The 12,049-nt window shown below is 51.9% G+C and overlaps 1 protein-coding gene across 19 annotated transcripts in view; it reads left to right on the top strand.

The window, feature by feature from the left end:
• Nucleotides 1-12,049, top strand: part of CACNA1A (calcium voltage-gated channel subunit alpha1 A) — a 299,183-nt gene that overhangs the window by 251,404 nt on the left and 35,730 nt on the right. For 12 of the 19 annotated variants that reach the window (XM_030820656.1, XM_030820652.1, XM_030820655.1 and 9 more), the window contains 2 exons: nucleotides 5,568-5,651; nucleotides 9,327-9,332. In XM_030820656.1, coding sequence (XP_030676516.1) covers nucleotides 5,568-5,651; nucleotides 9,327-9,332 — 90 coding nt within the window. The remainder of the gene's footprint in view (nucleotides 1-5,567; nucleotides 5,652-9,326; nucleotides 9,333-12,049) is intronic. The other 7 variants (XM_030820658.1, XM_030820644.1, XM_030820653.1 and 4 more) reach the window with 1 other exon arrangement.

The following is a 12,049-nucleotide window of genomic DNA, read 5'->3' on the forward strand; positions in this document are numbered from 1 at the left end:
CCTGTCTCTACTAAAAATACAAAAATTAGCTGGGCATGGTGGCACACGCCTATAATCCCAGCTACTCGGGAGGCTGAGGCATGACAATAGTTTCAACTCGGGAGGTGGAGGGAGCCAGGACTGCACCACTGCACTCCAGCCTGGGCAATGAAGGAAGACTCTGTCTCAAAAAAAAAAAATTAAAAATTAAAAATCAGACAGGCATGGTACATACATCGATAGTCCTAGCTACTCAGGAGGCTGAAGTGAGAGGATTGCTTGAATCCAGTTGGTCAGAGTTGCAATGAGCTACAAGTGAGACCCCATCTCTAAAAGAATAAAAATAGACTGAGCGTGATGGCTCATGCCTGTAATCCCAGCACTTTGGGAGGCCGAGGCAGGCAGATTACGAGGTCAAGAGATTGAGACCATCTTGTCTAACATGATGAAACCCCGTCTCTACTAAAAATACAAAAAATAGCCAGGTGTGGTGGTGTGCGCCTGTAGTCCCAGCTACTCAGGAGGCTGAGGCAGGAGAATCGCTTGAACCTGGCAGGCAGAGGTTGCAGTGAGCCGAGATCGTACCACTGCACTCCAGCCTGGGCAACAGAGTGAGACTCCATCTCAATAAATTAATTAATTAATTAATTAAAATAAAATAAAATAAATTTTTTTTAAATTGGGGAGCTGAGTGCGATGGCTCACACCTGTAATCCCGGCACTTTGGGAGCTTGAGGCAGGCAGATCCCTTGAGGTCAGGAGTTCAAGACCAGCCTGGACAACATGGTGAAATCCCATCTCTACTAAAAATACAAAAATTCGCCGGGCATTGTGGCGCATGCCTGTAATCCCAGCTACTCGGGAGGCTGAGGCACGAGCATCGCTTGAACCCATGAGGCAGAGGTTGCAGTGAGCCAAGATGGCGCCATTGCACTCCAGCCTGGGTGACAGAGTGAGACTCTGTCTAAAAAAATAAAAATAAATTTAAAAAAAGATTAAGGTGAAGAAGGCTTATGCTAATGGGCTGGAACTTGAAGTGAACTGAATTCTTGAAGGTCCCCAGCGAATGGCCAAGGTGGGACTTGAACCAGGGCATCTGTTCTCTTGACCACCAGCTTAGTCCATCCCTTTGAAGAGAATGACCTACAGCCTGGGTCTCAGCCAGGGTCTCAGGAAACCAAGTTCCCACCTTGGCTCACAGAGGTGGTTAGGGGCATCAGCTGTAGCACCAGAGTTCTAGGTTCAGATCTTGCCTCGTCCTATATAAGCTTTGTCACCTCCCCATCATTAAAAGGAGCCATCTTCCCCCTCCACCTCAGCAGAGCCCTGGTAAACAGCAAATGGACTAATGTGCATCTAGAGGGCTGAGGATGAAGCCTGGCCTGGAGTGGGCACTCAATAAATGCTAGGGGCCAGGCACGGTGGCTGACACCTGTAATCTCAGCACTTTGGGAGGCTGAGGCAGGTGGATCGCTTCAGCCCAGGAGTCTGTGACCAACCTGGACAACATAGTGAGATTCTGTCTCTACAAAAAGTACAAAATTAGCCTGGTGTGGTGGCGTGCACCTGCAGTCCCATCTACTCAGGAGGCTGAGGTGAGAGGATGGATTCAGCCCAGGATGTCAAGGCTGCAGTGAGTCGTGATTGAGCCACTGCACCCCACCCTGGGTGACAGAGCAAGACCTTGTATCAAAATAAATAAATAGTCAAATATCAAAATAGTCAAATATCAAAATAGTCAAATATCAAAATAAATAGTCAAATATCAAAAAATATCAAAATAAATAAATAATCTAAATAAATAAATAAATAAATAAATAAATGCTAGGAAAGGGGTCCTAATAATGGACCTTTTTCCTCCAAAACAGTGGCTTGGCTTTGGTGGAGAGGCTACTTATTAGACGCACTTGAGGCCAGGTGTGGTGGCTCAGGCCTATAGTCCCAGCACTTTGGGACTCCTGCCAAGGCAGAAGAATTGCTTGAACCCAGGCATTTTAGACCAGCCTGAGCAACATAGCAAGACCTCATCTCTACAAAAAATTGAAAAATTAGCCAGCATAGTGGCACATGACTGTTGTCCTAACTACTTAGGCTAAGGCAGGAGGATTACTTGAGCTCAGGAGTTCAAGGTTGCAGTGAACTGTGATCACATCACTGCCCTCCAGCCTGAGCAACAACACAAGACCCGGACTCCAAAAATCAAAAGGGAAGCACTTAGGGAAATTTCTTAAAATTAAGTGATACACTGAGCAAACCCCTGGATGTTCTGATTCATTTGGTTTGATGAGGTGGGGGGGAATCACTGAATCTGTAATTTTTTTTTTTTTTTTTTTTTGAGATGGATTCTCACTCTGTCACCCAGGCTGGAGTGCAGTGGTGCAATCTTGGCTCACTGCAACCTCTGCCTCCCGGGTTCAAGCAATTGTCCTGCCTCAGCCTCCCGACTAGTTGGGATTACAGGCACCCGCCATCACGCCCAGCTAATTTTTGTATTTTTAGCAGAGATGGGGATTCACCACGTCAGCCAGGTTGGTCTCCAACTCCTGACCTCAGGTGATCCGCCTGCCTCGGCCTTCCAAAGTGCTGGGATTACAGGCATGAGCCACCATACCCAGCCTGCAGTTATTTTATTCTGAGTTGATCTTCTGCTGGTGAAGTGATTCTTCCACTGGGGATTGGAGCTGCATCTCCCTCACCCTGCCAATCCTGCAAGAGCCAGCACTGAGCTTCCCCTCTGCTTTCTCTTTTTTTGTTTTTTTTTTTTTTGAGATGGAGTCTTACTCTGTTGCCCAGCCTGTTCTTGAACTCGTGGCCTCAAGCAGTTCTCCCTCCTTGGCCTCCCAAAGTGCTGGAATTATAGGCATGAGCCACCATGCCTGGTCTCCCCTTTCAGTTTTAAATGAAGCCACAAGTTCCCCCTGTAACATTCAGGAGATAGAGGGGAGCTCTCTAGCCTAGGGGTTGAGGTCTGTGACCAAACGCCTATAAAGTTGTCTTTGTTTGGACTCCCCCAGAAGCAGAGCCTGATACAAGGATTGAGTGCAAGGAATTTATCTGGGATGCAGGGCAGTAAGGGAGACGGGAAGTGACACAGGGACAGAAAGGCAACCAGGGAAGAGTGTATTATTAAGCCAGTTCCTACTGTGAACAAATGGGGCTCAGGTTCAGTGGGGACTTCCAGGAGGCAACAGAGAGCACATACCACAGAGTCATCCCACCTCACGGGGAGGGAGTTGGAGTATTTATCCTCCAGTGCCCATCAGACATAATCAAAGGCCACTCCCAGGGGAGCTAGTAATTCCCTAACACATGTGCAGCCAGAGAGAGACCCTGGGCAAAGTAATGTACCATAGGTGTGCAGTTGGGATATGGGCAGGGCCCCAGCAACATCTGCCAAAATGTCAAAAGTGCCAGTGGGACCTGAATTCCTATTTATTTATTTATTTATTTATTTATTTTTTGACGGAGTCTCGCTCTGTGGCCCAGGCTGGAGTGCAGTGGTGTGGTCTCTGCTCACTGCAAGCTCTGCCTCCCGGGTTCACGCCATTCTCCTGCCTCAGCCTCCGGAGTAGCTGGGACTACAGGCGCCCGCCACCACGCCCAGCTAATTTTTTTGTGTGTGTATTTTTAGTAGAGATGGGGATTCACCATGTTAGCCAGGATGGTCTTGATCTCCTGACCTCGTGATCCACCCGCCTCGGCCTCCCAAAGGGCTGGGATTACAGGTGTGAGCCACCGCACCCGGCCCCCTGAATTCCTTTTTTAGGCAGTTGTGAAACACCAACATCCCATCTGTTGAGCACCTACTGTATATTTCATGCTCAGCGACCCACATTCATTGTCTGATTGCTGTGTTACCGCTGCCTTCCAGAGAAGGGTACAGAGGCCCCAGGCACTTCACCTACGAGGGAAGCACAGCTCTAAAGTCTCTCTGTAAGGTAGAGGGGCTACTTCAGGGTCACACTGACCACCCCAACCCCTGACCTGGCCTCTGCTTCTGCGAAGATGCTGAGAAGGCCCTGTGTTTTGTGTTTTGAGTCCCACTGACCTCAGAGGGTACGGCCATCTCTTTGACCCAGACTCTTGGATCCAAACTGGGGTGCCACCCATCACCATATCAGTACCTGGTTGAGAGGAGTCAGAGATAGCAGGAGACCTTGTGGGACTTGAGGCCGTGACTGTTCTCCAAACAATGTGGAGTATTTCCATATTTTAACAAAAGAGAGGCCAGGCTATGCTTGTGTTTCCCCTTGAGCCAGCACCCAGCCCAGGAATGTAGCAGTCAGGATAGATCAAGTGAAGCTGCAGTAACAAACAGCCCTCACATCTCAGTGACTTAAATTGATGGGAAGGGTTTTTTACATTCAGCAGGGAAGCTGTTTGCCTCATAGTTACTCAGGGACCCGGGCTCACAGAGTAGCTGCCATTCGAAATGTTACTGGTCGCCAAGCCCAGGGTTGAGAGGCTAGAGAGTCCAACGCTGACCAGAAAGTGACCACACTGCTTCCACTCACAGCACATCACTGCACCTAGACACACATGGCCCCATCTAAACACAAGGGGACCAGGAAGTGTGTGTGCCTGAAAGGCCCCAAAGCCCCCTGTCCAGTGCCTGTTCTGCACCCTGTTACTGTCCTCCTCCAGATCAGGAAATGGAGGCCCAGAGAGGTTAAGCCACTTGCCCATAGACACACAGCTCTGGTAGCAGAGCTGGGATTTGAACCCAGAGTCTCCTTTCTTCGCGAGTATGCTGCCAACCTAGTGGGGACCTGAACACAGACTGTGGGCTCTCTGAGGCCCGGGTTCAAATCCTGGCTGTACATCTCTGTGCTGCTAGCCTCAGGCAGATGAGTGGCTCGGTTACCTCCTAGAAAATGGGTATAGCCGGGAGTGGTGGCTCACGCTTATAATCCCAACACTTTGGAAGGCCAAGGTGAGCAGATCACTTGAGGTCAGGAGTTCGAGACCAGCCTGACCAACATGGTTAAACCCCGTCTCTACTAAAAATACAAAAATTAACTGGGTGTGGTGGCATGCACCTGTGGTCCCAGCTACTTGGGAGGCTGAGGCAGGAGAATCGCTTGAACCCAGGAGGCAGAGGTTACAGTGAGCTGAGATCGCGCCACTGCACTCCAGCCTGGACGACTGAGCGAGACTGCATCTCAAAAATAAATAAATAAATAAAAGAAAGAAAGAAAGAAAATGGGTGATAACCCTTCCCCCCAGGATCTTCATTAGGATCTCAGTGATGTCATTTATAAAGCCCCTGGGGTCTCGGGAGCCCTCAAAAGTGCTGGAGAGACAGGCCACAGCTCTGAAGAGTAGCCCAAGCCCCATGGAGCTGAAGCAGGGTCTGGAGGCCCCCTCTGGGGCCAGGCCAATCATGGGAAGGCCCCCAGAGGTTCCCAGGGAGGGAGTCTCAGCACAGATGATGTTGAACAGTCTTTACCGCAGCCCTTCAAACAACCACAACTGTCCCGGGCACTCCGCTGATTGGCAGCTGTGCCTCTAACATGCCCCTGGCCAGCCTAGGGGGCCGGGAACCAAGCCCCCTGTTGGCATCTCTGTCTTGTGGGTCCCCATTCTAGAATTATTTCCGCGATGCCTGGAACATCTTCGACTTTGTGACTGTTCTGGGCAGCATCACCGATATCCTCGTGACTGAGTTTGGGGTAAGTCTCCCGCCAGCTTCTCTCTGGGTGACTCTGGGCTGGATGAGGCAGGTGGCAGGGGGCGGGGGAGCGGTCCCAGAGGCAGTGTGTCCCAACAGCCATAGCTGCTTGAGCCAGCACTTGGCCATGACCAGAGAGGGAGAACTGGGGCCCCAGGGACAAGGGCAGCCCCTCAGGAGGGCATCGTGGGGAGATGGGGGTGACCAACGCTTGGCTGTAGGGCCAGCACTGAGGGGTGGGCTTTCCTGCATCCTGGCCTAGGAATTAATAATGCAGATGAGTACATCGAGGGAACTGAGACACTCAAAAGCTCCTAAAGCTGAACTGGCTCCCAAACACCACCCTATGTCAGGAGCCCAGAAAGAATGAGTTTCAAGTCAATTCTGTTTGAACCAACCCTCTCCTGGTTCGTGGGCAGGAGAGAGTGACAGCCCTCAGGCCAGTGTGGGGACACCACTCCCAGGGCCATAGAGGGGTCCCCAGGGTGTCTTCCCTCCTCTAGCCCCAGGCCTGGGAGACTGTCAACCCGGGGGGTCTCTGGACCTCTCTGTGGTGGCCCCGCAGGCCACATTGCCATTCTCCTTTTCTGGAAGACTCAGGGCCCCAGAGTTCCTGTCCCAGACCCTCTCCTTGGCCATCTGCCAATGAGCCCAGGCTCGGGGTCCCTTAGGAGATTGGGGGGAGGGTAGAAGATCCTTGCAGGGGGAAGCAATGGTCAAAGGGCGTCAAAGCCAAGGGTCAAGGGTGATATCGATGTCGTCTTAATAACAATAAAAATAACAATAGCTCACAAGAATCGCAGCCTTGCTGTGTGCCAGGGAACTGTGCCAAGTAGTTTACGTGGATTGGCTCAGGGTAGAGGTCTCGGTCTCGGCTTGTAAGAGAATTCCCTCGGAGGGTTCAACTGAAGGCACCCAAATGCGGAGATCACTGGTGGAGGGGAAGGGAAGGGTACCCACAAGGGTAGCAAGGTGCCCAGCGACCAGGCACCATGGGGAGCCGTTACCTGCCCAGGTGCTGAAGTGGGGAGGGAACCTGAGCAGGAGGCCAGGAGAAGCCACCAAGTGGGAGCTGTCCTGTCAATGTGTAGAGACAGATTCCAGGGCCAAAGCAGGCAGAGAGCAATGGGGGAGAAACACCCCAACCTTTCTCTCCCCTCATCCCTTATCTCCTGCCAGAGCCTCCCATTGCCCAAGGTAAACCGGAAGCAAGCTGAATATGATGCCCAGGGCAGGCAGAGAAGTCAGGAGAATAGATCTGGGTGTGGTTGGGCCTGAGGAAGAGGGTGTTGCCTCATTTCACAGATGAGAAAACTGACCCTCAGCCGGGCACGGTGGCTCACGCCTGTAATCCCAGCACTTTGGGAGGCCGAAGCCAGCGGATCACCTGAGGCCAGGAGTTCAAGACCAGCCTGGCCAACAGGGTGAAACCCCGTCTCTACTGATAATACAAAAAAATTAGCCAGGTGTGGTGGTGCATGCCTGTAATCCCAGCTACTCGGGAGGCTGAGGCAGGAGAATTGCTTGGAACTGGAAGGCGGAGGTTGCAGTGAGCCAAGATCACACCATTGCACTCCAGCCTGGGTGACAAGAGCGAAAACTCCATCTCAAAAAAAAAAAAAAAAAAAAGAAAAGAAAACTGATCTTCAATGCCTGGGGAAGTGAGAGACACTCCCAAGGTCGCAAAGCCAGGCCTGAGTGACTCCTGAGAGTACACTGACAGCTCCTGGGGTGTCTCAGTCAGATCCCCCTACAGAAAAGGATCCGTTTGCCTGCTCTTCCATCCTAGAAGGCCAGGAGGGGCTGGGGAACTACATAAAAGAGGGGGCCATTCTTTGATGTGTCCCACGGCACCTGCACCCAAGTGATACACACTTATTTGCCTTCAGCTTCAGTGAGCCAGAATTTTCCCCTTCCCCTCACCCTATCCCTGAAACCTTCCTCTAGAGGGTTCTTGCCCACATGGGGGCTCTCTCCACTGGGGTGCCCCCACCTGGCCATTCTCCCCTGTCCTGAGTTTCTAGAGAGGGCTGGAGCTCCAGCTGGCAATCAAAATATCCTGCTATCCAGCTACACACAAGACAGCCTTGAACCAATGTCCCTTTGGGTCAAGAGATTGGAGGGATGGTCCAGCTCCCCAGAAGGGCAGGTGGGGTGGAGGAAGTTAGTTGAAACCTTCAGTCATCAGTAAGAGAGCTGTAGGGATAGGCTCCAACAGCCTGTTCTCCTGGCTGGCAGGAAGACGGGACATGGGGTGTTCATGGGACATCAGGACTATTGCAGTAGCCAAACAGCCCCCAGCTCTCCCTACCAGCTGTTTGATCTTGGACAACTTGTGCTATCTCTTCTCATGTAGAGTGGGGCTAACCATTGCATCCAACCTCAGACACTTGCAAGACTCACAGTGATGCATGCACTCAAAAGACATTCATTCACTGAGCACCTAATGTGTGCCTGGTGTGATTATAGGTACTGGAGACAGAGCGAGAAGGAGGGGTGCCAAACAAAACAGACCAAGAATACAGAATGTCTGCTCCCATAGAGCTGACATTCTAAGGAGAGAGACGGGAACTTTTTACAAGTAAAAGCATTAACAGGCCGGGCGTGGTGGCTCACGCCTGTAATCTCAGCACTTTGGGAGACCAAGGCAGGTGGATCACTTGAAGTCAGGAGTTCGAGACCAGCCTGGCCAACATGGTGAAACCCTGTCTCTACTAAAAATACAAAAATTAGCCGGGCATGGTGGCAGGTGCCTGTAATCCCAGCTACTCAGGAGGCTGAGGCAGGAGAATCACTTGATTCTCAGGAGGTGAGAGGTTGTAGTGAGCCAAGATTGTGCCACTGCACTCCAGCCTGGGTGACAGAGTGAAACTCTGTCTCAAAAAGAAAAGAAAAGAGGGAAGAAAAAGAAAGAAAGAAACGTGAAGTGCTTGGCACAGAACCTGCCAGGAAACCAGGAGTTTGAGAATGGTGGTTGTTATTATTATTGCTATTGTTATTATTATTGTGAATGGGTGTGTAGTTTTGTTAGCCAGCCCTTAGTTACAATCAATTTGAGGGAAAGATAGTGGGTGGGTGTTTGGGTCCTTCTGGGACAATTAACTCCCAACCTGGAGTAGGGAGAGGCATGTCCTGGCAGGCAAGGAGGTCTCAGTTGCCCCTTTCTGCCTCCCAGGTAAGCCCACTAGTTCTGAGGCCAGGGCTTGGCCAGGCTGAGACAGAAAATGCCAGATGCTTGGGAGGGCAGGTCCCTGGGGTTTAGGGGGCAGAGGGCATGCGGCAGTACTAACCAGTGCTGCCTCAGCTGCTGCCCCCAAGTGGCCGGGGTGACGTGGGTTTGCCCTGTGTGCAATGGATAATGACTGTGTTTCTTGTCTTGTCTCTTTTCATGCCTGCTCTTAAAACTGTATATTGGCGCAACGCCGTCTGAAAAACTCATCCAATCAAAATGCACTATGAAATTCATTTGTTCATCCATGACATGGTCTGTGTGTTCATACACCAATGACTTATCTCCCAACCCACCGCCACCACCACCCCCACTCCCCGCCCGGGAACCGAAACCCATTGGTTTTTTGGCACTGGTTACAAATCAACCTAAAAAATGCTGAACACGCCTCCCCAACTGCCCCCGCCCGCCCGCCCGCTCCCCCTCATCTTCAACATCTGCATCTAGAATCCGGTTGGTCTTACTTCTTTCTGAAGTCTAAATGCCTTACATTAACTGTGAACGCATCTCCTCGCATCGGCATTGCATGCCACACCCTGCCTGTCCAACGTGGGATGCCTGACGCTCTCCTCAACCCTCCGCTCCCCTCTGTCTGTCTGTCCTCCCGCCCCCAGCCCCTGTGCCTCCCACTTCCTGCAGACTCTGTCAGTCTGTTTTTATCGGGTTCTGAATGGGGGTTTTCTGTTTGGGGTGGTTTGCGTCTTTTGCAGAGAAAGGGATGGGTTTTCCCTGCGCAGCACCTCTCTCTTGCCCTATCCCTCACACACATCCCCTGCACTCAGAGACAATGGAGGCAAATCCACTCCCAGCCACCTCTCACCACTCCTGTCCCCCGTTCACCTCCATGGACCCCAGGCCCCAGGAAAGCTGCCAACTGTCTCCTTACCCCTCCAGCTCTCTCCATCCTGCTGTCCCCAGTCCTCCATCTCAAGCCCACAAGATCTTTGACCTTGACCAGCAGAGACTTGACTCTCCAAGTCTGATAAAGGAGACCTGAAGGCCAGGCCGTGTGCCGGCAAAGACTCTCAGGCAGAGGAACTCAGAAGTGTCAGACTCGGATCTGGTAGCTTCATGTGGGGCCGGCCCACTGAGGCCCTCTCCTGGAGCCTTGAACTGCACGTGCACACACAGTCACACAGTCACTGCGCACACACAGTCACTGCACACAGACACTACACACACAGTCACTATGCACACACACAGTCACTGTGCACACACAGTCACTGCACACACACAGTCACCACACACAGACACTGCACACACAGTCACTATGCACACACACAGTCACTGCACACACACTATGCACAGTCACTGCACACACACAGTCACCACACACAGACACTACACACACAGTCACTATGCACACACACAGTCACTGCACACACACTATGCACAGTCACTGCACACACACAGTCACCACACACAGACACTGTACACACAGTCACTGCACACAGACACTACACACACAGTCACTATGCACACACACAGTCACTGCACACAGACACTACACACACAGTCACTATGCACACACACAGTCACTGCGCACAGTCACCGTGCACACAGTCCATGCACACACAGTCACTATGCATCCACACACTGCACACACAGTCTGTGCACTCACATACTGAACACACAGTCGCTATGCACACAGTCACTGCATGCACGTCACTATGCACACACACAGTCACTGCGCACAGTCACCGTGCACACAGTCCATGCACACACAGTCACTATGCACACACACACTGCACACACAGTCACTGCAGGTACAGATACTGCACATAGTCATGACCTCTTCTTTTTCTCGCTCATTCTCTAATTCTTTCTCTCTCTCGCTCTTTTTTTTTTTTAGACAGATTCTTGCTCTGTCACCCAGGCTGGCATGCAGTGGCACAATCTCAGCTAACTGCAACCTCCACCTCCCAGTTTCAAGCAATTATCGTGCCTCAGCCTCCTGAGTACCTGGGATTACAGGCATGTGCCACCACGCCAGGCCACTTTTTGTATTTTTAGTAGAGACGGGGTTTCACCATGTTGGCCAGGCTGGTCTTGAACTCCTGACCTCAAGTGATGCACCTGCCTCAGCCTCCCAAAGTGTTGGGATTACAGGTGTGAGCTGCTACACCTGGCCTCTAATCCTCATTCACCGTTCCTCTCTCTGTGTCTCTCACATACAGTCATGCACGCATGCACACACACACTGGCCCTCTCTGCTACATCTACCCACCCTGTACCCCCACTTCAGTACATACTGCACACATCTCTCTCCCTCCCCCACTTTTCAGCCCCTTGCACACCCCTCGTTCTGTTAAATCTCAACTGCCTCTGCCCCTCCCCTACCCACCAATGAGGCCCTTAGAGGGATGCCCCAATGGCATCTTTGCCCTGGGATCATCCCTTCCCTGCTGGCAATACACATGCATTCACCCACCATTTAATGAGCCCCTGTTTGGTGCCACAGATGGAATTATGGGCAGAAGCAGACAGCATTACTGTCCCCTCTTGCCACATACAGTCAGGTGGGGGAGGCAGGCATTGGTCAAATAACCCCTTGACTCCACTTAAAATTATGCCTGCACTACGAGCTGAAGGATGAGCAGCATTAACAAGGCAGAGAGAGATGCACAGAGCATTCCAGGCCCAGGACAGCACATGCAAAGGCCCTGTGGTGGGACGGAGCCTGTGAGGGGTCAGGATCTGCTAGTGAGGGAATGTGGCTGATGCAAAGACAGCAGAGAAAGGCTGGCCTGGAGACAGCCGAAGAAGGCAGAAGGGGACAGGACCCGGGGCTGGGGAGGGCGGGGCTGTATTGTGGAATTTGGGCTTTCTCCTAAGCACCAGGAAAGGCCTGGGAGGATAGGAAGCAGGGGAGGCATGACTTGTCGTGTGACTAGACAAGCTCACTCTGGTTGCACGGCAGGGAACAGCTTGACAGGGGGCTGGGCTGGAGGTGGGCACCAGGAATCACAGCAAAAGATGACAGTGGGGGAGAGAGAACAGTGGGAAAGTTGTCCCTCTCGGACGGATCTCTGCAGGACCCAGGGAAAGATCAGGTCTGAACTGAGGAGATGAGATGCCTGGGAGCAGGCAGGTCTGGCTTAAAACTGGGAGATAGGCTGGGCACAGTGACTCAAGCCTCTAATCCCAGCACTTCGGGAGGCCGAGGCAGG

This window comes from Nomascus leucogenys, chromosome 10 (assembly GCF_006542625.1).
Source record: "Nomascus leucogenys isolate Asia chromosome 10, Asia_NLE_v1, whole genome shotgun sequence".
NCBI lineage: Eukaryota > Metazoa > Chordata > Mammalia > Primates > Hylobatidae > Nomascus > Nomascus leucogenys.